The sequence below is a fragment of the Zalophus californianus genome, chromosome 6, assembly GCF_009762305.2.
Source record: "Zalophus californianus isolate mZalCal1 chromosome 6, mZalCal1.pri.v2, whole genome shotgun sequence".
NCBI classification, from domain to species: domain Eukaryota; kingdom Metazoa; phylum Chordata; class Mammalia; order Carnivora; family Otariidae; genus Zalophus; species Zalophus californianus.
Window position 1 is genome coordinate 146,453,349 of NC_045600.1, and position 22,860 is coordinate 146,476,208.

General features: G+C 57.7%; 1 protein-coding gene across 1 annotated transcript; it reads left to right on the forward strand.

Moving 5' to 3' along the window:
• The first annotated feature begins 5,464 nt into the window (after positions 1–5,464).
• CRABP1 (cellular retinoic acid binding protein 1) lies at positions 5,465–11,811 on the forward strand. Its single transcript, XM_027571085.2, has 4 exons — positions 5,465–5,627; positions 6,143–6,321; positions 8,207–8,320; positions 11,520–11,811. Exons 1-4 carry the CDS (start codon positions 5,558–5,560, stop codon positions 11,568–11,570), a joined length of 414 nt encoding a protein of 137 aa, XP_027426886.1. The 5' UTR covers positions 5,465–5,557; the 3' UTR covers positions 11,571–11,811.
• Positions 11,812–22,860: the final 11,049 nt, after the last annotated feature.

The following is a 22,860-nucleotide window of genomic DNA, read 5'->3' on the forward strand; positions in this document are numbered from 1 at the left end:
AGGAATTGCCAGCCCGAGAACAAAGGGGTCTTGGAGAGAGGGCCCAGGCCCCAGTGCCTGCTTCTGAGAATCTGCATCGGAGAGGAAACACCAGGGATTGGCCACACCCCGGGACAACTGCGGCGGGCTGATGACAGCCCGCTCGGCCAGGACTCTGGGATCCCTGCACCCCAAGGTGCAGTGTCCACAGAGGGCTCCTGGTGGATTTGCCCCATTGGAGCGCAGAGGCCCTTTCCCCCTGGTCCGCTGTGGGAACCCTGTCCCCCCTTCAGAGCCCTGCTAAGTGTAAGGTCTCCTTCTCTGGGAGGTTCAGCTGTCCTCCCTTGGGCCCCCTGAAGTGCCGCCCTCCCCCTGCAACGCACTTACTGCGTGGTCCCAAACTTTATCTTCCCCAGCAGCCGTGCATCCCAGGGCCATGTCTGTTCTCCTCTGAACTCCATGCCGGGCCCACAGTATCTCTCCCAGGACACCAGGCGAGCCACAGGGATCTTCTGTTCCACGGTCTTTCTGCTCCAGACAAAGATCGATGTTTCCAGCCAAAACAGAAAGGGGATCCTGACTGTCAGTGCATGTGTGCGAGCGTGCCTTAGGCACGCAGGGCCCCTGGGAATGTTCCGGAACCCAAGGACGTGACATGGACGTGTGCAGCTGCCGTCAGCCAGGAAGTCGCCTCTGCTTACCTGCTGTGCCAGCTGGGGCTCCTTGGGCCAAGCGGTAAGGGCCCGGAGTGTGGGCCCCCTCCAGCCGCCCTCACCGGGCACTGCCAATCTCTGAGAGCACGTGTCAGCAGAATTCCATCCGGCCCCCCCAGCGCCTGTCATCAGCCCCCGCCGCCCACCAGAACTGCACTCTGAGGCCTGCGGTGCCCCCCACACCCGGACGTTGTGACCCGCGTTACCCCACGGCTTCGTCCCATGCCAGGCGGGCTCTCTATCCCCAGAGCCCTGACTATGGCCAGCTGGCTTCCTCATCTTGGGGAAGCTTCCAGAATGCTGTCTCCTGTGGTTGCCCCGAGTCTCATAGTCTGCACAGTTCCGTCTGTCCGTCCCTATGAGCCTCCGAGCTGTCCTACCCAAGGCGGACCACCGGCTGGGCGAGTGGCCTCCGCGCAGCGTCTCGCTAGAACCCCAGCAGCACAGCCCCCCTTCCCCCCCCGCACCCGGCCCCCCGGCCCCGCGGAACCGGCCAAAGTGGGCTCCGCAGGAGGCTCCACGGGTACCAGAGAGGCTGCGCACCCATGTGCCCCAGCGTCCCTCCTCCTCCTCAACTCCACCTCTGCCTGCCTTCCTGACGCCCCAGGGTACACACTCTTCAGCCTCACGGGGTGCAGGCCCCGAGCCCCACAGCCCGCCTGGCAGCTGTCTTCTCTGTCCCCTGCAGGGGTTCACCGGGCCGCCATCATGCCCTCCCACCCCCACGATGCACGCTGGGTCCCCGAGCTGCGGGCAGAGAGCACACTCCACCCCAGAGCTGGAGCGCCCGGGGCCCTGTGCGGCCCCACTCGCCTCTCCTGTTCCCAGAAGGGCCTCTGCTGAGGCTCCGCCAGGGACCCCACCTTGCACCCCCCCTCAGCCCCGCGGAGGCCCGTCTCCTAGCGGCCAGGGAAGGGACCCGGCTCAGACAGGAGCCTCCAGCTTCTGGCTCCCCGCCCCCGCCCCCTCTGGCTCGGGGCCCTGCATTCTGGGCCCTGTCCTCTCCCCGCTGTCAGCTGCACCATCTTCCACTTCCCCTGCATCTGCCCTCAGAGACAGTAAACGCCGAACCTCTTCCCCCCAGAGGCCAACAGACAAGACCCCAGCTAGTCCTCTGGGCACTGTGTCCCCTCCTGCCTTCCACTCTCTCTCCCCTCCCCTAACCCCCGTGCTTTTTGAAAGAAGCATCTCTGCTTCCTATTTCACTCCTTCCATTCTGAACTCGACCCCCCGTAGCCCGCTTCCAGACCCCCCCACCTCCAGGAGCAGCTGTGGCTTTAGTCACCAACACTGTCTTGCTGCTCACTCTAGGGGACATTTGGTGGCCCTTGCCTCCAGGAGCCTCTTGGAGCAGTTGGTTCTGTTGGCCCGTCCCTCCTTTTGTGCAACACGGTGCCCCTGGCTGCTAGGAGGACGTCACGCCCTGGTTTCTCCCCCACTTCTTTTGGCCCTCCCCTGCTCCGTCTGCCCCTCGACACCGAGATTCTCTACCGGGGCCTTCTGCGCTTCTCGAGCTGTGTCCTGTCCCTGGGCATCTTGGGCACACTCAGGTCTTCACCTGCCCCCTGCACATGGATGACCCCACGCCCATCTCAGCTCAGACCTCTCTCCCGAACTCCAGGACCGCACTGCCCCCTGGGTCCTGGATGCCCCAGACAACGCAGACCCGGCACTTCCCAAATAGACCTGGCCTCCTGCCCCTGAGCCCCCCGTAGCAGCAAGTGAGACACAAGTGCACAACCCAGACAGTGGGAGTCAGCCCTGGCTCCCGTCCCCACTTGCCCTCCCCTGCAGGTACGGCGGGTCACATGACTGTACACGGGGAATCACCTGGAGAGCTTGCCAAACACAGCTTCCTGGGCCCTACCCCTGACTTAACTGAATCCACATCTCCAGGGCCGGGGCCTGGGAATCTGCATTTCTAGAAGGCTCCTCCCCACCGTGCCTCTGCGATGGCTGGCATTCAGCAACCCTGGTTCTTCCCGCGCTGCTTGCCTACACTGGGCGTCAGCTTCCTCCCGGCATCTCCTGCCTCACCACCTTCAGACTATGCACTCCAGCCACGCGGAGAGACACGGGTCCAAGTACACGCAGGGTTTGATAGCTCCTGTCTTTCCACACGTGGTTCTTTCTGATCACAACCCCCTTGGACGGGCTCCCAGTCTCAACCCAGGCCAGACTAACTGCCTGCCCCTCGGGTGAGTGATTACAGACGTGGTAGGCTCTGCTGGTCAAACAGTAGACCCTCAGGACAGGACCTGGACCTTCAGTGGACACTCCCCCCAGCGCTGAGCACAGCTCCCAGCTCAGAGAGGTGGTGAATAAGAGAATAAAACAGGAGAAGGAAGGAGGGATGGCAGCAGGGCTCAGAGGATGGTGACTCCACCAACCCGTTTGGAGGCCAGGCCACGAGCTGGATGTCTACCCAGCCGGGCCCTTCCATGGGTCCTGAGGTTGGGTCCACAGAAGCACCGTGATGGTGGTGTCCTTGCTGCCCTCTTCGCTCTGGGTTCCCCCTGTAAGTAGCCAGGCCGGTGGCGGGAGCCTGCCCTCCCCTCCATGTGCCCCCCGATGAGGTCTGGGGCTTCTAAGAAGTCCTGGCCGCCTCCAAGCGTCATGAGTGAGCACAGTAGGCTTGCAAGGACCCGAGGACCTCCTCAGGCGCTGACGTGGAAGTGGCTGTGCCCTCCCTGCTCCTGGACCCTGCTCCCACGCTCCACGTGTGCCTGGACAATGCCTGCTTGTCTTCCTGTCAGGGCAGCCCTGGCTGGAGGGTCGACCGCCTTCACCTGCCCTCTGGCCCCATCCCTCTGGTTCTTTTACCATGACTCCCCCCGCCCTTCTCCTTCCCCCCTTTGCCCACCTGCTGCAAGACCTGCCAGTCACTCGGACGCCCTATCCACAGCCCTCTGACTGTTCTCACGGGCTGTCCCCACGGTCCCGACTCCCCACTCTGCTGACCTCCAGCCCCTCCTCAGCCCCAGTCTTAAGATGGCAGAAGCCTTGCTGGGGAGCAGTGTTGGTTGTGGGGGAGGCTTGCATTAGCTGGATGGCAACCCTGTTTTGCCCCCTCACTGGAGAGATGCCTGACCTTCTGTGAAGTGAGTCTGATTCTGTAGCAGGCCTACCCCCTGCCTCCCACACTCACGATCAGCTACATAATTTGTGGATCCCCCTGCAAAATGAGAATGCAGATGCATTGTTGCAAAATGATTAAGAATTTCAAGACGGCAAGAGCAGAGCATGGAACCAACCACCAGGCCCCTCTGTGAACGTGGGCCTATGGGACTGCTCAGGTCTCACACCGATAAGGCCAGCCCTGCCCACATCTCTTTCCAGCTGGAGACGGTCTCTCCCCCCTCTCTTATCCTCAGCTGCTTTCTAAAACAGCTCCTCAGGGCCCCCGGGCAGGAGCCCAGCCCCAGCCCCCTCCGGCCGCCCAGAGCCCTGTTCAGCAGGCTGTCAGCATGGATTCCTGCAGCCCTGTGGGGGTCTTCCCCCACACGCCCTCTGGCTGCAGAGCGCTCATATCCTTCTCAAATCAATACTTATTTATTGAGCCCCACCTGGCTGAGCTTGAGCAAGAGAAGACATGTTGATGAATCCTCAGTCATTGCCCTGTAGGAGCTCAGTTTACAGCAGGATTAATACTTAAGCAAGAGCAAAACCAAACACAGACTCTGCAGGTTCAGAGAAAAATAATCATATTTGATTGGGAAACTGAGTATCACAAAAGAGACAGCATGAAGATGGACTTTGATGAACGGGCAAGATCTTAGGAACCCGGAGAGGAGAGGGGCATTCCCAGGAGAGGGCACAGCATGGGCAGAGGCTGCAGGTGGGAAGATGCATGGCTGACTCTAGAATCCTGAGTTGTGCAGTTTGGCTAAGGTAGAGGGATGATGGCACCGTGGACAGGGACCGGAAGGAAAACTTGGGGTCAGCCCTGGAGGCTCACAGGGAAGTGTGTGTACCCTCTTGCTGGAGACACCGAAGGGGGGCTTTAAGCATAGTGCACACTTGGGAGCAGTGGGAGAAGGAAGGAGACCTCCTTTGCCGAGTGCGGAGCCACACTTCTCCGCAGAACGGGCTGCTCCGAGCCCGGGTTCCAGCCCTGGTGCCCGCAGTCCGGAAGCGCTGAGGCCTGGGCAGCCCCCTGCCCCGCGCAGGCGGAGGGCCAACCACCCCGCGCGCCCCTTGGTTCGTAGCAGGGCCCAGGCGGGGGTCAGGGGATGGGGCTTTCCCGCCACTCGCTCACATTGGCCCTGCGCCAGTGTGTGTGTGGGGGGGGTGGGGGTGCGGAATAGGATCCCTCACTGGGGTGGGGGTAAACCGGCCGCGCACGCCCAGAACGCACTACCCGGAGTGGGGAGAGCGCGGCTCCCAACACTGACCGGCCCACCACCCGCTGTGTTTTAACTTTCTATTATAGTTCTTCTCAAACATGCACCAAAGTAGAGAGAACGGTGCAGAGCCTCCCCACGTCCCCACCGCCCCGCTGCCACAATTGTCCCCTCCGGGCCAGTGCCCGATCGCCTGACCCTCCCCCAGTGCCCACCCCCAGCTGTAGAAGAGCGGGCGCCCGGCGCGCGGCACCGAGGCTGGGGTACGGACCGCGGAGGGGGGCACCGCGGGCGGGGAGCGGGGCTCGCGGGTAGGGCCGCGGGGGGCGGGGGCGGGGGCGGGGCGAGGGGCGGGGCGGGGCGGGGCGGGGGGCGCCCTCCCAGGGACTCTGGGCGCACGGGCTGGGGGCCGAGCGTCAGTCTCCGCCCTGCAGCCCGGAGGGAGCCCGCCGCGCCGCCGCTCTCCGCGCCCGTCAGTCCGCCCGCAGCCCGCCGCAGCCCGCCGCAGCCCGCCGCCTCGCCATGCCCAACTTCGCCGGCACCTGGAAGATGCGCAGCAGCGAGAATTTCGACGAGCTCCTCAAGGCGCTGGGTAAGCTGGCGCGGTCGGTGCGCGCCTACGAGGAGGGGCGGCCCCGAGATGCCCCGGGCCCGCAGGGGTGGGTTCCGGGACCAGCCCAGGCGGGAGGGAGTCCCCGGGACGAGGGCGAGGGGAGCGATCCGAGGCCGCCCCGGCAGGAGCGGCGAGTGGAGCCCGGGAGCCGCGCGCCCCGCGAACGTTTGCTGGAGGCTTGGCGCCTTCCCCGACGGACGGTTCGGCCTCGTCTCGTGCTGGATCAGCGCGAGGGGAGGTTCTCGCTGGAGTCCAAGGAGGATCAGGGACTTTAAATTTGGAGACTCGTTCTGAGGCCAGGCCCTGCCACGAATTCACCGTGCTGCGCAGGGAGAGCCGCTTACCCTCCCTGAGCCTGTGTTTCCTCTGGAAAGTTGGGGCGAGGGTTGGGGGGAGCGGGTGTATTGAGGTCCCCATCTATAGGCAGAGGGTTTGGGAAGTGCCGGGCGGGCGCTGCGACCAAGCCCGCGGCGCCGCCCTCCTTACCCGCGCAGGTGTGAACGCCATGCTGAGGAAAGTGGCGGTGGCGGCTGCGTCCAAGCCGCACGTGGAGATCCGCCAGGACGGGGATCAGTTCTACATCAAGACATCCACCACGGTGCGCACCACCGAGATCAACTTTAAGGTCGGAGAAGGCTTCGAGGAGGAGACCGTGGACGGACGCAAGTGCAGGGTGAGGCCCCAGAGGCGGGCGGCGTTCCGGGGTCCCCTCCTCTGAGCCCCGGACCGCCGCGGCCCGACGCGCCCTGCCTGCCTTTGCGGCCGGTAGCGCGCTTTCCCTGCAAGGCCGTGCACTGGCGGTTTGCAGAGAGCATTCCTGCGAGCGGGTTGCCCTGGGCTCGGGAGAAGGTCCTCCCCAGTCCGCCCCCACCCCACCCCACCCCACCCCACCCCACCCCACCCCACCCCACCGCAAGCCGCCTCCACCCCACCCCAAGCCGCCTCCTCCGCGCTGCGCCTGGAGGGGCGGGGGGGCCCCCGGGCGGCGGCGTCCGCAGTGCTGGCGGCTGCGGGGCTGCGGGGAGGGGGGCGGCTGGGGGGCTGCGGGGGACTGGGCCGCCGCCACGTCTCCTGTCGCAGGTGGAACGGCAGCGCTCGCTTCCCCCCACCCCCAGGTCCCCGGGTGCCCCATGGGACGCCCTGGATCCAGTTTCAGCGGTCTTGTGGGCCAGCACCTCTCCCTCCGGCCCTCAGCCTGGTTTCTTGAAGGAAAGGCGGAGTCCTTCCCTAAGCAAGGCCGATTCTGGCAGGGGAAATGGGCCAAGTGCTCTCTTAGTCCTCAAGGGCAAGAGTTTGTATTTGTGCGGCGGTTGGCCCCAGGGATGAACAGTGGACTGAAGCCAGCGGCAGTACATGCCTGTTTGCCGAGGGCAAAAATCGCATTTGGTTGAATAGAATGAAGGGTCGGTTAGTGTGTATTCTGAGGGCAAATGGAAAATTGTCACTGCTGCAATATTTAAAAGGCGACAAAATGTCTCCCTCCCTTTCCCCGCATTCAAAACAAAGAAACACGGATAAGGTTCCAGAAAGTGAGAAATTGAGTCTCCCGTTTCCTGAGGGGTGCCTGTCTGATCTGCAGAGTTGGATGCTCTGGACACAGAGACACGGCCGCAGGGGTGGACCCACATGGCCGTGTTTGGCGCACAGAATTGGCACAGCCAGAAAACGATGTCCAGGCTTGCAGAGGGCAGGGTCTGAGCCCCACTGCACTGTTTGTAAAAACAAGAGTGACTGGGAGTCACGGGGAGCTGGCCTAGTCAGCGGCAGGGCTCAGCTGGGGACATCCAGCGGTGGCCACTGCCAGAGACCACGGCTCTGATAAAAAATCAGAGGTTCATGCAACAGCCTGGCACGTGTCAGTTAGAAAGCAAGTATGTGCATGCTCCGCGTCGGCGCCCCCACCCGGCTGGGGAGCACTGTGCTTTGTGCCGCCTCCCACGTCCAGGAGCATGAAGACGGTTGATTTGTTTTGTGTTTGAATGTTTTCCAGAGGGCCGTATCCTGGAAGGTGGTAGTGTTTTTGTCCTCAGAGCCAGAGATGCTCAGGTTTGTCAGAACAGTCTGTACACACGGAAAGGAAGGGGTTATCCCAAAATACCGTGCAGTGGAGAGGGCTCCTATCGCTGACTACAGTGTGGTTATAAATACGATGTCTTAGCGGTTCCAGCGTGGTATAGTTCTGATGGGAAGGGTCTTGTCCTTGATATCGTAGTCGCTTGAAGGGATAGTCCATTTCGACATAAATGAATCACTGCATGCTCTGAATTTTATTCTTGGAGATGAGAAGCATGCCCAAAGCTCTGCTGGTTCGGAGAGTGTGTGTGTGCGCGTGGGGAGGGGGGAGCTGCGGGGGGACTTGAGGTATATTTATTCCGCATAAACCCGTGGCCGGCCCTCCGAATCTGGACTCCATAGGGCACCGCAGAGGCTTCTGTGCCCTGCTGACAGGGACCATGTGTTGCTTCTCTCCACGGCCGAGACCCTCCCGTGCGCACTGTTGTCTCCGCTCCTGCTGCCAAGACCGTAATTAATATCACTAATGGTTTTCCTGCCTGCAGAGTTTGGCCACTTGGGAGAATGAGAACAAGATCCACTGCACACAGACTCTCCTCGAGGGGGATGGCCCCAAAACCTACTGGACCCGTGAGCTGGCCAACGACGAGCTCATCCTGGTGAGGTCCTGGGCCTCTGAATCAAGCCCACAGTCCCCAGATGGTGCTGTCCTCCCTCACCCAGAGAGCAGGACCCCGTTGGCCCTGCATTAAAATTTGAGCGGAAAGCTGGAGGTGACAGTGGAGATCACAGGCATTCATCGTTCCGTGGTTGGGAGGAGCAGGGCTGTGACAGGCGGTAGCGTCCCCACTGTGCGTCCCCGTGGCGGCTCCGTGGCAGCTTGAGCTGGCCTCCCTTCCCACTGGGCCAGAGTGCATGGGCTCCGGGAGGCCCCAGGGGTTTTCACTCTGCAAAGGGATTTTTTTCCCCTTCTCGTTCCCCATTTTGCTACCAGGGAAAGATTTCAGGAATTTTAGTGCGTCAGCACTGGGAGCCTCAGAGAGCATTTTTACCGCTAGACTTACCAACTGCAGTGGCCTTCAGGAGCCAGGCAAGTCCTGTGGCTGCCGGAAGGCTCTGCATGTCCCGTGGTGTGGGGCTGGGGCCTTAGAACAGGGAAGGGTGGGCTCTCCCTTTAAGGCACTCAGATTAAAACATTTTAAACAATCCCGGCCACACAAACTTTACCTGGTGAGGCCAGTTTAGAAACCCCCACGGTTTAATCACACACTGCCTCGTCCTTGATTTTAGGTGTTGGGGGCAGAGGACGTCGGGGAGGACAGGGAAGGCCCAGTCACTCTTCCTTTGTATTTCAGAATAGACCAGGCTTTCCCTGCCACAACCCCGCCCCCCGCCACACACACGTGCGCACATTCTCACGCATGCACACTCATGCGCACACACGCACGCACACATACACACGCACACACGCAAGGAAAGGGAAAAGCTGTGTGGGTAACCTGGAAATGATATCCTTTGTTCTCCATGAGGCACGTTACCGTCTCCCCTTTAAGACCGCCCGCCTGCCCCATCTTAGCCAACGGCACCCTGCAGCACTGAGGAGGGAGAGGGACGTGGGCCGGCCACGCGGTGCGATCCGGGCGTGGCCCTTCCCTTCCCAGGCTGTGGACTGAGGGCTGCCGCTAAAGTGTGATCCCCGGGTGGGTTGCTCTCAGCCCTGAAATTGCATGTTGATCCTGTGAACAGACCCTGCACGGAGCGGTCTCTGTTACTTCAGCTGAGGCCGCTTGTCCTTCCTGGCCCTGATTTCCAGTCCTGTCTGGTTTCATTGAGAAGGGACTAGCTTCCTTTGCAACCTGATGAATGCCGTTTCCAGGGAAGGACTACTTGATGGGTTTGGAGGAGCATTTTGAGGCTGAGACATGGAATTTAGGAGAAAAAAGAACAAAAGGTTCGCTGGTACCAGAGTCAGCAAAGCTCTTAGTTCTGGAGCGTGGCTGAGGGTCGAGCAGGCTCGGTTTGCTCCGTGAGAAAGTGTGATTTCATTAACCTTGTAATCCCCGAGCAACCAGAGCCCATTCTGCTGCGAGGACTGCACGACTTCCAACACCGCGCTCCCCCCGCCCCCCCCCCGCTCCACCCGTGCATCCCTCCTTGGCTCAGCCGACCAGACAAGCCTCACAGGGAGCATTAATTCTTGGCATTTGAGACTTGATCTATGGGCTTTTGTTTCAAGGGTTGTTATCATTAATAAATCCAAAACGCAGGGAGATGATATCTCCTTATAACAAGAGGCAAATTATCCTAGTTAAGTTGAAATAAGCTCTCCCAGGGCCAACAGTAAATGGTCCCCCGGGGGCTGTAAGTTGCCTTCTGTGAAAACGGAGGGTCTTCCCTCAAACCGCTCTGGAACAGTCTGGAGTTTCTTTCAGGAATCTTTCTGCATGGGTGCTGGCTGAGAAGGACGTTTCAGATCTGGTTGGAAATGGGATTTCTTCTTGTATCTGGAAGCTGCTTGTCGGCCTGGGGGCCTGGGGGAGGCGTCAGATATGAGGGTGGTTACAGTGCATGGGAAAAGTCCAACCCCAGACACTCCATGTCCCTAGAGCTGAGAGGTCAGCACTCCTAGAGGTGAATTTCAGTGGGAACACCTGCCCCCCTGCCCTCCTCCTCCTGGGGCAGCATCTCCTGCAGACCGAGGTGTCCAGAGCAGTTACAGCTGCGCCTGTGTGACCAGGAGCCCCCCCTTGGAAAAGCTGCTGATGGCTGTGTGCTTCCTGGTGTCACTCATGACTAGTGTTTCCCTGAGACAGGTTGGGATGTCCTAGCACGCGCTCCGAGAGCCTCTCTCGGCCAGCCGACGGGCAGGGGCAGGAAGCTGAAGGTCCAGGTCTAGCCAGGCTCTCAGCCTCTCCCGGGCCTCAAGCCCCTTTGAGAATCTGAGAGCGAGGGGCGCTCCTGCAGAAAAGCGTACATCGGCAGATGTGCCCACATCGGGGCTATAGACTGGAGGATTTCTGATGTTTGGTTTTGTGTGTGAAACAAACATATTGCTTTCCCTGTTCCAACTGCATGTAAGTGCCCAGGAGAGCAGGCCCTTGAGTAATTGCTGGTTTGGGGGAGAGTTAAGATAGTTTACTTAGAGGCGATCCCACTTAAGGGGCCAGAAGAAAATCCTCCATCTGGGGAATGGTCTGTGCCCACCGCACAGCAAACAGACACACAAACAAAGAGCCACAGAATTTTAGCTGGAAAGAGCCTTGGGGATCATCCTGTTCCACTCCAGCCCTGACACCCCCTCCCTTCCACTCCACACCAGCAAAAGAGGAAGCACCGTGCCCCCTTCCCCCCACCGTGGGCTGCAGAGCTGGGTCCAGGACGGTGCTGTGCCTTTGCAGCTCAGACCCGTTTTCCAACTTGAGGGCGGGCAGCCTCTCTCTCCAACGCCGCCCCGTCTGGCTGGTCAGCGCACGACCCCTGAGCTCCGGCTGCCCAGGCCCCATGCCCTCCTGAAGTCATTTGAAGAGACAGAACCACCTCAGAAATGTCCAATGTGACATCTCCCCCTTTCAGTTTAATTTTTCAAACCAAGCATTTCCCCTGTCAGCATTCATGGGATCCAGAAACAAAGGAAAATTGCATATAATTCTACACCCCAGTTGCTCTCTGCCTGTATGGAGCTTAAGGGAGAAAAAAAGAAGAAGAAAAAAAGACTTTAGCAGTTAGTGTGAGCATGTGGCACAGGAAATTGAACGTCGGTTACAAAGGGTTTTTAACAGGGCAGTAAGTGGCCTTATTAGTGATGTTTTAAACATATTTGCACAGGCATCTGCTCTGATTGTTTTTCCTTCTCTGCAGACGTTCGGCGCCGATGACGTGGTCTGCACGAGGATTTATGTTCGGGAGTGAAGGCGGCCAGCTTGCTCCTATTTTGGGGGTGGGATGCATGTTCCCCTGAGAAATGGCATAGGTCTGAGCTGCCAGCGGACCCCCCCTTACCCCATAGCAACGTTAGGTGACCCCATTTCCCCCGTGATGGTGTTGTAGTGTTTCCCCCCAAGGCCTCTGTACCCCTGAGTCCCTGGTGCTCCGTAGTTTGGCATCTGCATGGTTTTGCCTGTCATTAAACTGGTTGGCCGCATTGCAAGGCTTTTCCTTTCTTTGAGCTGACTCTTCAGTTGCAGCCTGGGGTTATCACGTACCTGCTGTCCTTAGCACTGCGCTGGGTTATGTAGTGTCTTCAGCTGCAGCCTGCTGCCTAGGACCCCTGCTTGGAGCCTCCAGCAGGGGTGGCAAACCGGGCTCCCTCCAGCTGGATCCAGATTGCAGAGCTAGGTGTGTTTGGGCCTCACAGTGTTGTTTCCGAATGGAATTAGTCTGTGTAGTGGTGGCTCCTAGCAGGAAAAGGAGGGCACATTCAGAAGGTTAATTGAGGGGAGGCCAGAATAAAGGGACTATTTACACAGGCACTTACAGGGACAGGATGAAGCGAATCGGCGAAGGATGGGGCGCCCCTCGGACCAGCAACACGGGAGCTATTGCTCCCCTATGCCTGCAGACAGAAGGGACAGAGGGCTCACCAGACAAGAAGAGCTATAGCCTGGGAGGGAGGCCACCATGCAGGAGCTGTGGCAGGAAGGTAGCCACTGTCCACACCATGGCCCCAGTGCACCTGGGGGTGGTGGTGGGCATGGAGGTGGAGTTTGGTGCAGAACTGCGGGGTTAAGTATCCTGACCGCCCAGCTTTCCATCTCTGATCTACCTGTGCTGCGCACTGGCCAAACCCAAGTGGAACGTAGGGGGCAGGGAGTCACCCTCCCCAGACATAGCCAGGTGCAGGTTGGATCTGAACATGTAAATCCACAGTTGCCAACTCTTACATTTTAAAATCAGGAGATTTCACACGAAAGTCTGGATTTCTGTTTCTTTAGGAGAAAAATGGGAAAATCCCTGAACCGGCATTCCCACAGGGTTAGCGGCTGACAGCTTCCCCCCTTTGAGGTGGATCTTGCCACTGTCCCTGTCCTCATTTACACTGTTCCCTGGCTTCGCGGCCACCTCTCCTTGCTCTCCTAGGCACACGGGCTCTTGGCAAAGCCAGGCTACAGTTAGCTGAGCAGCGATGTGCAGGCACGGCTGAGGTCAGGAGAAGGTGAGCCTCCAAGAGCTCACATTCTCGTGGGCATCTAAGGCCCAGGCGCCACTCCCTGAGTGTAAATGAGGACACATGTACCTAAATCCTCACGCCTCTGAAGTCCAGGACCCCACTTTGCTCTTGAGGGCCCTCAGCCCTTCCCAAATACTCTGCTGCGTGTCTGCAACTGTGGGGAGGGTCTCCTGCTGAATCTGGAATGCAGCCTGCTTGTCGGGGCTCTGTGGACTGCCTCTGTCGTGCTGCCCCCCACGAAAGCACCAACGGCTCTATTGACAGCCCCATTTCTCATTCCCAAAGCCACGGGGCCCTGACCTATCAGAGCAGGGCTGGATTATGGATCAGAGTAGAAGAAAGCCTGACACTGGGCTATACACACTGCCCAGGACCCCGAGTGACCTCTGCTGGTCCCCAGAACTTCTCCAAGCCCTTTGTGAAAACACCCCAGTGCCACTAGGACACTGGGTACAGACACCGGGACGTTCCTTCCATTTCGCTCTTTGCTAGAAACCGCCAAGTGCATGCACAGTACCCTACACTGCAGCTTCATATGGCAGAGAGCCAGGGCTAGATGCCCCCGCAGGAGGGGGGTTGCGTGGGACTGCAAGGGTGGGAGCAGCTGGGTTGGTATGCAGTGGAGAGGGGGCAACGGGGAGGCCCAGCCTGCACGCAAGTACGCTAGACCTGATGCAAGAGAAGGGACCAGGCTGGCCACAAAAGAGAAGGTGTGAGAGGCAGGTCGTGCTACAGGGACAGGGCTGGCATGCCTGGACTCCACCCACGGGTGCTGGGTGCTCCTCACGGCGGACGGACTGAGCGGGCCCCAGACATCTTGGCGGACAGGCTCCCTGGCTCCCGTGGCTGCCCAGGCTTCTCCAGAGCCCGCGCACTGGGCAGGGGCAGGCTCCTGGTGGAAGCGAGGATGCAAGAGGACCTTCCCCTTGCCTGACCCCGGGAATTCAGCCATCTCCATCCCGTTCGCTACCACACGTCACATGGGGGCACATGTGTTGCCTTTTGGTTTTTTTGCCGGGGGGAGGGGGAGGGGGAGAATCTCCAGCCCACTCCGCGCTGAGCGCAGAGCCCGAGGCGGGGCTCGATCTCCCTAGGCGGACATCACGAGCGGAGCATCAGTCGACGGGTGGGAGGCTTACTGAGGCACCCAGGCGCCCCTCCTTCTGATCAGCCTTTTCTGGAGACGTCCAACTCTCGCCCTCACATCAGGCCCAGGCCAGCGCGGGTACGTTTGGACGACGAGATGTGCTAACCGCAGCATCGGCGGTTCGCTCAGAACATCGGCTGTAGCCTGTTTCTCTTAAGTCCCGTTCCTTTCTCCTTTTCCAGAACAAGGCCCCGTGTTTCCCGTTTGTCTTGAACACCGTGAAGGGAAGTGAGTGCTCCGCGGAACCCAGTCTGGGGATGGCGGCTGCACTCTGCGGTGTACACACATTGCATACCCCGTGTAATTTCCACACGTATGTGGGAGGTCACGGTCATCGGAACAATCTTGTTGGGAGCACCGCGAGCTCAGGGAGGTCAAACTGCGCCCGGCATTCAAGGCCTCCCCCGACTGGCCTCCCAGGGCACAACAGGAAAGACAAGGGCCTCCTCCCGGGCACACCTTCAGGAGGCAAGTGCTAGAACCCAAACGCCGCCAGCCTCAGCCGCGCTGCAACAGCGGCCAGCCTCGAAGACTCCCGCAGGCGGGGCCCGCCAGGAAGCCCGCCCCCTCCACCTGTCGGTCCGTTTCTGTTCCCGGCCGGGCGGTGCCGCTCACGTGACCACCCGGACCGGACCCGCTGGGGGCGGGGCGCGGGGCTCGACCAGAGTGCGTCACGTGGCCCCGCGGGGCGGGGCCGAGCCCGTTGGCAGAGCCGGGAAGGCGGCGGCCAGGGGTCTTCCCCGATGGCTGGACCTTGGGCGGGTTCCCGACTCGGGGAGGACCGTAAAGCCGGCCTGGGTGGGGTGAAGGTTCGGTGCGCAGGGGCTCACCGACGCCGGTGAGTCCGGCCCTGCCGCCGCCGGGCCCGAACCTGCGCCCCGCGTCTGGGCCTCGGGCGGTTCTGCCCGCTCGGCCCCGCCTCCCTCCGGCCCGGACCCGCGCACCAGCCGGCGCAGCCCGCCCGGGGCCCGCAGGGCTCCTGCGGCGGCCGTGCGTCGTCGCTCGACTTTGCCCTGCCCCTGGCGTTGCCGGCCACCCCGCCTGTGTGGTCCCTGAGGCCGGGCGTGGCTGCCCGGACATCTCTGCGCCGCCGGGGCGCACGGCGAGTGGATGGGGCGCTCCGTAACACGTGCTGCCTGTCGGACTGCTGGAAGGCCCGGCTAGGCCGCGCTGAACGGTCGTCCGGGCCCGGTGGACGCGGGAGCGCGCAGCAAGGCCACCGGCTCCTCCGGCACGGAGCGCGCGCGCCGTACTTAGTCTATCTCGGGGCAGGCGGCCGGGCCTTCCCACCGCTCTCCTTGCCCGCCTCCCACCGTAGAGGCCCCAGAAGTCAGTGCTGCGCCGTAACTAGAGCTGACCATGCCGCTGCGTCTGGCCAGGGAGACTTACGGGAAAGTCGACTAAGGGGCTCCTGGGAAACACATTCTGTTCCTGATGAGAGAGGAGAGCCCGAGAAGCTAACTTCTGCTTCCTGTCTCAGAGTGTGGTGTGAGATCGCAATGCCTGGAGCTGGTGCAGCCACGTTCCACCCCTGAGGGAAAGGGCCGAGGCGGTCTCGGAGATGCTAGCCCGAAGCCCCTGAGGTAATACAGTCCCTAACCCTCTTTGGGGGTGTTGCTGTGTGATTAAAGAAAAGGCCCTTCTTTGTTTAAGCCAGTTATGCAGTGGCTTCCGTACTTGCAAATAAAAGCATTCCTAACTAATACACCGAGGTGACAGATTGAAGTTTCTAGGAAGTCTTGTCTTCGTGATGACTATAAGCACAATGAAACTAGACAATGTGCCATCTTGCTCAAAGGAAAAAGTGCTGTTGAAGTATTTTATGCAAGACCCCAGTTCATATTGTAACATCCTTCTCAGTTACTTCGACCCCCTCTCGTCACCGTGGCAGCCAGCATGCAGGAGTAAACAGCAGGGATGTGATCAGAGACCACGTGGGGCAACAAGCTTGCAAAGGCAGCCTGCACACCACCAACCTCGCTCCACCCAGGCCTTTCAGAGACAGCCCACGAGGGGTGCACTCCAGGGATCTTCCCTTCCTGGCACCCTTACAGCAACCGCCCATTAGTGCGGGCAGAGTCCTCAGTCCTGTCGAGAACGTCCCTCGTATCTAATGTCTAGGAAACACTGTGCCCTAAGATGAAAGAAATGCAGTGTCATTGGGTGAAAACTAGTCTTCGTGAAGTCTCCAAAGAGTTCATTACATGCAGCCCGGAGTGCATTTGAAATCCCCTTTGACAGCACACTCTTAAATTGGACAGACCGCTGTGCTTATCCCAACCCCTCAGAGCCCCTCCGCTTTTAAGCATCCCAAGTGTGGAGAGCCAGCACCCAGGGAATGAGTCCCTCAGGGTCATTGTTTCAGGTGCGTGTCGAGATCCGGCGTTCCCTCTCTACAGTGCCCCCCCCTTTTTAACTCTTACAGAAAATTTCAAGCATACAGCACGGTAGAGAGAAGAGTATAATCATTCCTCATGCACCCACACCCACTTCAACAACCTTTGATGCCAGCCTTGTTTCATGTACTCTCCCCTCTCGGATTACTTTGAAGCAAATCCTAGACATTTTATGATTTCACCTATAAATATTTCAGTGTATGTCTCTAAAAGTTGACAATTACCTTAAAAATAACTACAATTATCATACCTTAAAGGTTAAAAGTAATTCCTAATATCATTAAATATCCTGTCAATATTCAGATTTTCCTGATTGTCTCATAACTTCCTTTGCCAGTCAGGTTTGAAAATGACCGTACGTCCTGATTGGTTGATCTTTCTTTTAAGTCTCTTTGGATCTGTAAATTCCCCTCTACCTCATTTTATTTTTTAGGTATATTTGTTGGAGAGACTGGTTGTTTGTCCTGTAAAGTTTCTCACAGTCCGGATTTTGGTGATTACATTTCCACGGTGTTGTTCGCCGTATTTCTTGTAAATTGGTAGTTATATCTAGAAGTTCGGTCAGATTCAGGTTCGATTTTTCTGGCAAGAACACAGCAGAGGCGGTGTGCTGCATTTCCCTAGAGGACTCCTAACGTCCGCTTCCTCTCTTTCTATGACGCTAGCAGCCACTGGTGATCACTGCCTGGATCCATGGTTTCACTAGAGGTTGAAACATGGGGATATTCTAATGCCCTCATTTCTTCATTTCTGAGCCGGGATTCTTCCAGAAGAAGTTACTCCCCCTCAGCTATGCGGTAATCCTGAGGTGCAGTTTAAATAGGAAAAGCAGAATATATGTTTGATTCTTTCCTGTACTTACTAGTTTTCAAAGTAATAGGTTGGTTCTGGCATTCTTCAAAGGTAAGCAATGCATTTCGGGGTTTTTTTTTTTTTTTAACCCTTTTCTTTTTAGCGTGTCACTATGAATTTGTCGATTGAAATATATTTTCATTTCACTTCATTGCTGCTGTCCTTACAGGAGCTAGAGGTCATCCATCTTTGGCCAGCGGGAGCCTCTTGGAATTCATTCTGAAGCCTTTTAGTAGGACCCTAGTTGTTTTTGAGAACTTCCTTGCCATTTGTGTGACAAGATGCCCCAAGTTCGGTTGGTACACTTCCTGCTTCGGCCCTGGAATCAGCCATTTGTCCAAGGAGCCCTGCTTTCAGGAGGCACAATCCAGGGGCTGGGAGAGGGGTCTACTTTTGATTCTAGGATAGAAGCCAGAGTTTTAGGACCCAAGAGGCAGGTCACACAGAAAAGAGCCACTCTGGGGATGCCTGGGTGGCTCGGGTCATGATCCCGGGGTCCTGGGATCGAGCCCCCCCTCGGGCTCCCTGCTCAGCGGGGAGCCTGCTTCTCGCTCAGCCTGATGCTCCCCTTGCTCGTGCTCTCTCACCATCTCTGCTGCTATCTCTGTCTCTCTCAAATAAATAAATAAAATCTTTAAAAAACGCACACACACAAAAGAGCTACTCTGTCCTTTGTTCCCTTTGTCTTTTGCCCAAGACAACGCTAACAACATTCAGATGTTACCAACACTGTGGGCGGCTGGTTCTCTTCCCTTTTACTCAGAAATCTGAGCCGTTTCTGACCAGCCCCTCAGTGACAGGGGACGGGGTGGAGGCAGCAGACTTGGAAACCCTTGCGGGCAGCTCAGCACCAAGCTCTGAGGGCAGCTGCTTCAAAGAGGATGTGACTGGATGGACAGGGGTCACTTCCAACCAAGCTCCCTTTCCTCATGGGAGGCAGGCTTAATGGTCCATTGCTTAGTAGGAATAGTAAGCACAATTTCTGGGCAAAGAGCAAATTCTCCCAAGGATTCTGCAAACATGACGTGTTCTATGTCTGACAGCTGGGTAATTTATCTTTCTGGGAAAGCTACCTACAGGACTTGGAGAAATTTACTTAATAAAAAAAATAGATGACAGCCACAATTTTATAATTCCACTCTTTCCACAAGAGAGGGAGGCTCATCAATTATGATGAATGAGAGGGAGGGGCTTGGGGTGCTCCTCAGGTGGGATTTGACCAGGTCCTCCGAGCAGCTGTACTCTGGGGAAGTAGAATTTTGGGATGCCAGCATAAAACAACATTCGCTTCAGAAACAATGTATAGGAAATATTTATGGAGTCATGAACTCTTGCAAAGAATATAATGAGAAGTGAAAACTCTGAGAAAGTTTGAGAAAAAAATCCAATTCTCAGAAACGCGTGGAATAGTTAACATTGGGTTTTCTTCTCTCCTGTCAGGAAGAGGTTCAGAAGAATATTAAGTTCCCTTTGACCATCTTTTTAAAAAATAAACATGTAGCGTGTTTCGATGCCAAGAGCACATTGGGGAACAGAGTTGTAGACCCTGGCTCTGCCCCAGTCTGCCCTGAGATTCTGACCTGTCTGCACCGCTCCCATGCCCCTCTGCACAAAGCAGGGGACAGAGATTGGACTGGGTGCATGGGCCTCGCCGAGGAGAGCCCACGGCGTCCACCCACGGCAGGGCGGTCCCATTGACCACGATAATCTTAGAATTCTCTTTAGCCGTGTAACAGAACGAGGTAGTCATACGTGTAACCGGTGTGGAAAGATGTTCAAGCGATGTGAAGTTTAACAAAAAATGAGTGAGGATGATCTTGTTTTGTGGGAAAAAAATAAAAACTGTATGGTCCGCTCTTTCCAGGAAAAACACAAAACCCCGGATGACACACAGCAAACTGTTAACAGCAGTTACCTCTGAGGATTGGCTGTGTTGACTCATTATTTCTGTATTGCTGGAAGTCATTTAGGATGGGCACGTATTACTTTCGAAATTTAAAACACATTTTCATTTAAAAAGAGAGTCTGATCCTCTAGGTTTGGGTTGGAGCCCATGAATCTGAATTTTGGTGAATTTTTTTGTTCCCCAAGTGATTTCAGACCGACCACCTGAGCCAACGGTACAAAGTTGTGCCCGAGGTTCAGAGCGGTTAAGTCCTTGGCGTGAGTCACCCGGCTGGTAAATGACAGAGCCGGGATTACAGGCCCAGGCGTCTCAGCCCCGAGCCAGTGCATTTTCCGCTGCATCAGCCATCAAGGACATGAAATCGCTTCCTTACTAGGATCATCAAGGACTGCGTTTGTGGTTTAACGGTATCAAGTAGCTTCTCGTGGAAAAGGAGGCAGGGAGAAGGCATACCAGTAAGTTAACAGGGGCTCACTGCGCTCCAGGTCCCATGCGGAGCTCTGTTCACCGCATTACTTTTAATCCTACAGGAAGCCAGCCAAGAAGGTACTGTTTTCACCCCCATTCTACAGATGCTCAAACTGAGGCTCAGAGAGATGAAATAATGTTGCCCCAAATGAATCAAAGTTGGTGGTGGGATGGAACCCAGGTCTTCCTTCTGAAGAGAATCAGACAAAGAGCAGGGAAGTGGGGAGAAAGGGACAGAGAAGTGGGTGTGTTCCCCGAGCCTCCGTGGGGCTCCTGTTTCTCAGGGCTGTCATCAGCCCGCTTCGTGGGTCCTGGGGGCCTTCCCACCCAGCCCAGCATTGCTGGGCCGCCAGCCAGCCTCCCTCCCTCCCATAGTGCATTTCCTTTGCCTACATTGATAGGTATCCAGTTTCACCAAAGGTCCCCAACTCCTGGGTCTGGTTTTAATCAGGAGCTCCAGCTGAGCCCTGGAGCAATTGCCTGGCAGTCCTCCGCGAGGCCCAGATGGAGCCCAGCCACTTTCTCTCCCCAGAGGTCTCCTGGAGAAGGGCGCCTGATTTCGAGCACTGTGGCCTGGGGTGGTGGCCCTCTGGACGCACCATTCAAGGCCCCTTCCTTTGGTCAATGTCTCCAGAGGCTGGGCGAGGTGAGACCTCAGAAGATACTCAGGATCAGACCAACCGCCTCTCTTTACCAAAGTGGAGGGCTCACATTCCTCTGTGACTGTCCCACTGTTGTACAATTACAGATCTCACCTGCTTCTCCTCCCCGCCGCCCCTGGAAGGGCAGCGTGGCCACACCTGCTGTTCTCATGGAGCCTGTCTTAGGCCAGACGAGAGAGACAAGGAATCACAACTGAAAAACTGTGTGACCATATCTGAGGCAGAAGCCATTAATTCTGTGGGCGCATGAGGAACTTATGATTTATCCCAGCCAGTTCTTGGAGGAGTAGGCATTTGAACCTGGATATGAAGGGTGAGGAGGGGTTTTCCAGGCAGGACTGAAGCACCGGGGAAAAGAAAGTGTGGTAGACTTTGCAAAGGCCAGCAGTACTCCACATAGCCACCTCTGTGTGAATTAGATAAAGGGACCCCTTCAGGGCAGACACAGAAGGTATCCCATCCTGTTTGTGCAGTGCACAAACTGTGCAACTGTGCTAGTGGCCCTGGGGCCATGGCAGCTAAATTTTGTCTGCCTTTCACCTCCTGGTTATGGAATCCCTCCCACCCTTTTTTTAAATGAACTGATTCTATGGTTACAGTGAGGCTAACGCCTAACCCCAACCTGGGGTCAGCATTTGATTCAGTCATAGCCAGTCAGAATACCCCATCTTCATGGCCATGGCAATTGGTTCTGGCAAGGGCATGTGATCCATGCTGGGCCAATCAGACCCCTCTTTGGAACTACAGTCCTTCAGGGAGGAGATGCCCTCTTTTGGCTGTGTTTTCTGGGTCTGAGCGTTAGTTACGCCCAGAGCTTTCAAGCCATGGGTGTTAGTTTTGGGGAGATTCAGCCTGAAAATGAAGCCAACATGGAGAAATACACAGCTGGGAAATCAAGAGAGAGAGAGAATTCTGGTATTGTTTGATAGTCTTTAAATTCGCTCCTAGAACATTCCAGTTACAAGAACCCGTAATTTCCCTTTTTGTTTAATCTAGTTTGAGTTTTTATGCCTACAATCAAAAGAACTAACCATTATGGAAAGAGTTGCTGGGATTCAAGCCAGTGGACACAGAGCCTTCCGTGCTTTGAAAAACCAAACCAAGAGACATCTGGCTGGGGCCTCGACGGTTTCTAAATCAAGAGCTGGGGGTGAGAGCACGGGCGTGGGGACCAGATGGACTCCACGCACAGCCTTTCCCAGGTGGTGTTTCCCTGTGTGCTCAGTGCCGCCCCGGGAGCCACGTGGGGCCAGGCAGCTGGGGCGTGGGCTTGCTCTCCACCCACACTGGGGCCGAGGCTCCGCAGAGGGCTGGTGTCTGAGCTCGGGGCGGCAACAGGGCCCTGGCAGTCAGGGGAGGACCCGCCGGGCACGGCTGCCGAGTGAGTTGGCAGGAAGAATGTCTTCGGTGAGCTCCTGGGAGATCTGACAGGACTAATTTCTTGTAACGCAATCCACTCTCACGCCCCTGGGTCTTTGTATGTGCTGATCCCTCAGCCTGGGGCACCCTCCCCACTTTGTCCATCGGCAAACTTCTAGTCTTGCTTTTGAAATTCGGCTCAAGGGCTACCCCTTTGGTCAACCTTCTGGGGCGGCTGTAACACAGGGTGGCCGACTTCCTGCCTCTCCTCCCAGTGGAAGGCGTGTCGATGCCCCCACGCTGTGAATCTGGTTGGCCTTAGGACTCTGACTCTGACCAGTATTTCGTCTGAGGCTCAGTCGTAAAAGGCCATGTGGCATCCATCTCGGTGACTTGGGGCACTCATTCTCGAGTCCCTGCGACCGTCACGCTGGAGAGCCGCACGCAGGCCCTCGGGTTGGCAGCTGAGCCCAATCCTCGGCACAGAGGGCCAGCGCATCCCCGGGCGTCACAGAACAGGGGGCCTGCAGCCCCGCAGTGTCCCGGTCCAGGCTGCTGACCCCCAGCATCTGCGAGCACACACTGCTTGTTCTGGAGCGAGAGGTAACTGGAACTCCGTCCTTGACTCTGCTGGCAGACGTCCCTGCGTTTTCCTCTGGTTTTCTGTTTTCCCCAGAGCTCCTCACCTGTGTCTGCGGCAGAGCCCTGGCCACGTGGGCTGGAATTGTCTTATCGGCGAGACGAGGAAGTCCTGGGGAGAGAGGGTTCCGGGGGGTGGGGGACGTGTCTCCATCTCCATATGTCCACGCTGGGGAACGCCCGTACGAGGCGTTAGCAGAGGGGGAGGGAGAGACATTGGCGGGGGGGAAACCCTCCGCAGGCCCAGCTGTGACGGTAACAGGTGAGCAGGTCACCCTCCAGGCTGGCGGTCACCATGAGGCCCACGGCAAGGATGATGGGAAAGGAAGCCATGGAGGTAAATGCCAGCCTCTGGCTCCTTCTGTCTGCATCAGCCATGGGCAGCATCAGCCGCCGGGGCTGGAGAGGGGCTGAGCCCCAGCGTGGGCGGGGTGGCCTCTGCCCTAGGATGAGGAGAGACCTGGGCCAGGAGCCCTGCCTACAACATTTCCTGGGAGACTCTCCTTGGCAACGGAGGCACGAAGAGCTCCATTCAGCCGTGGATCTGGTCCCCGAGATCCTGGGGGCAGTTCCTGGGTGACGGAGCAGAGCCCTGGCTCGGGG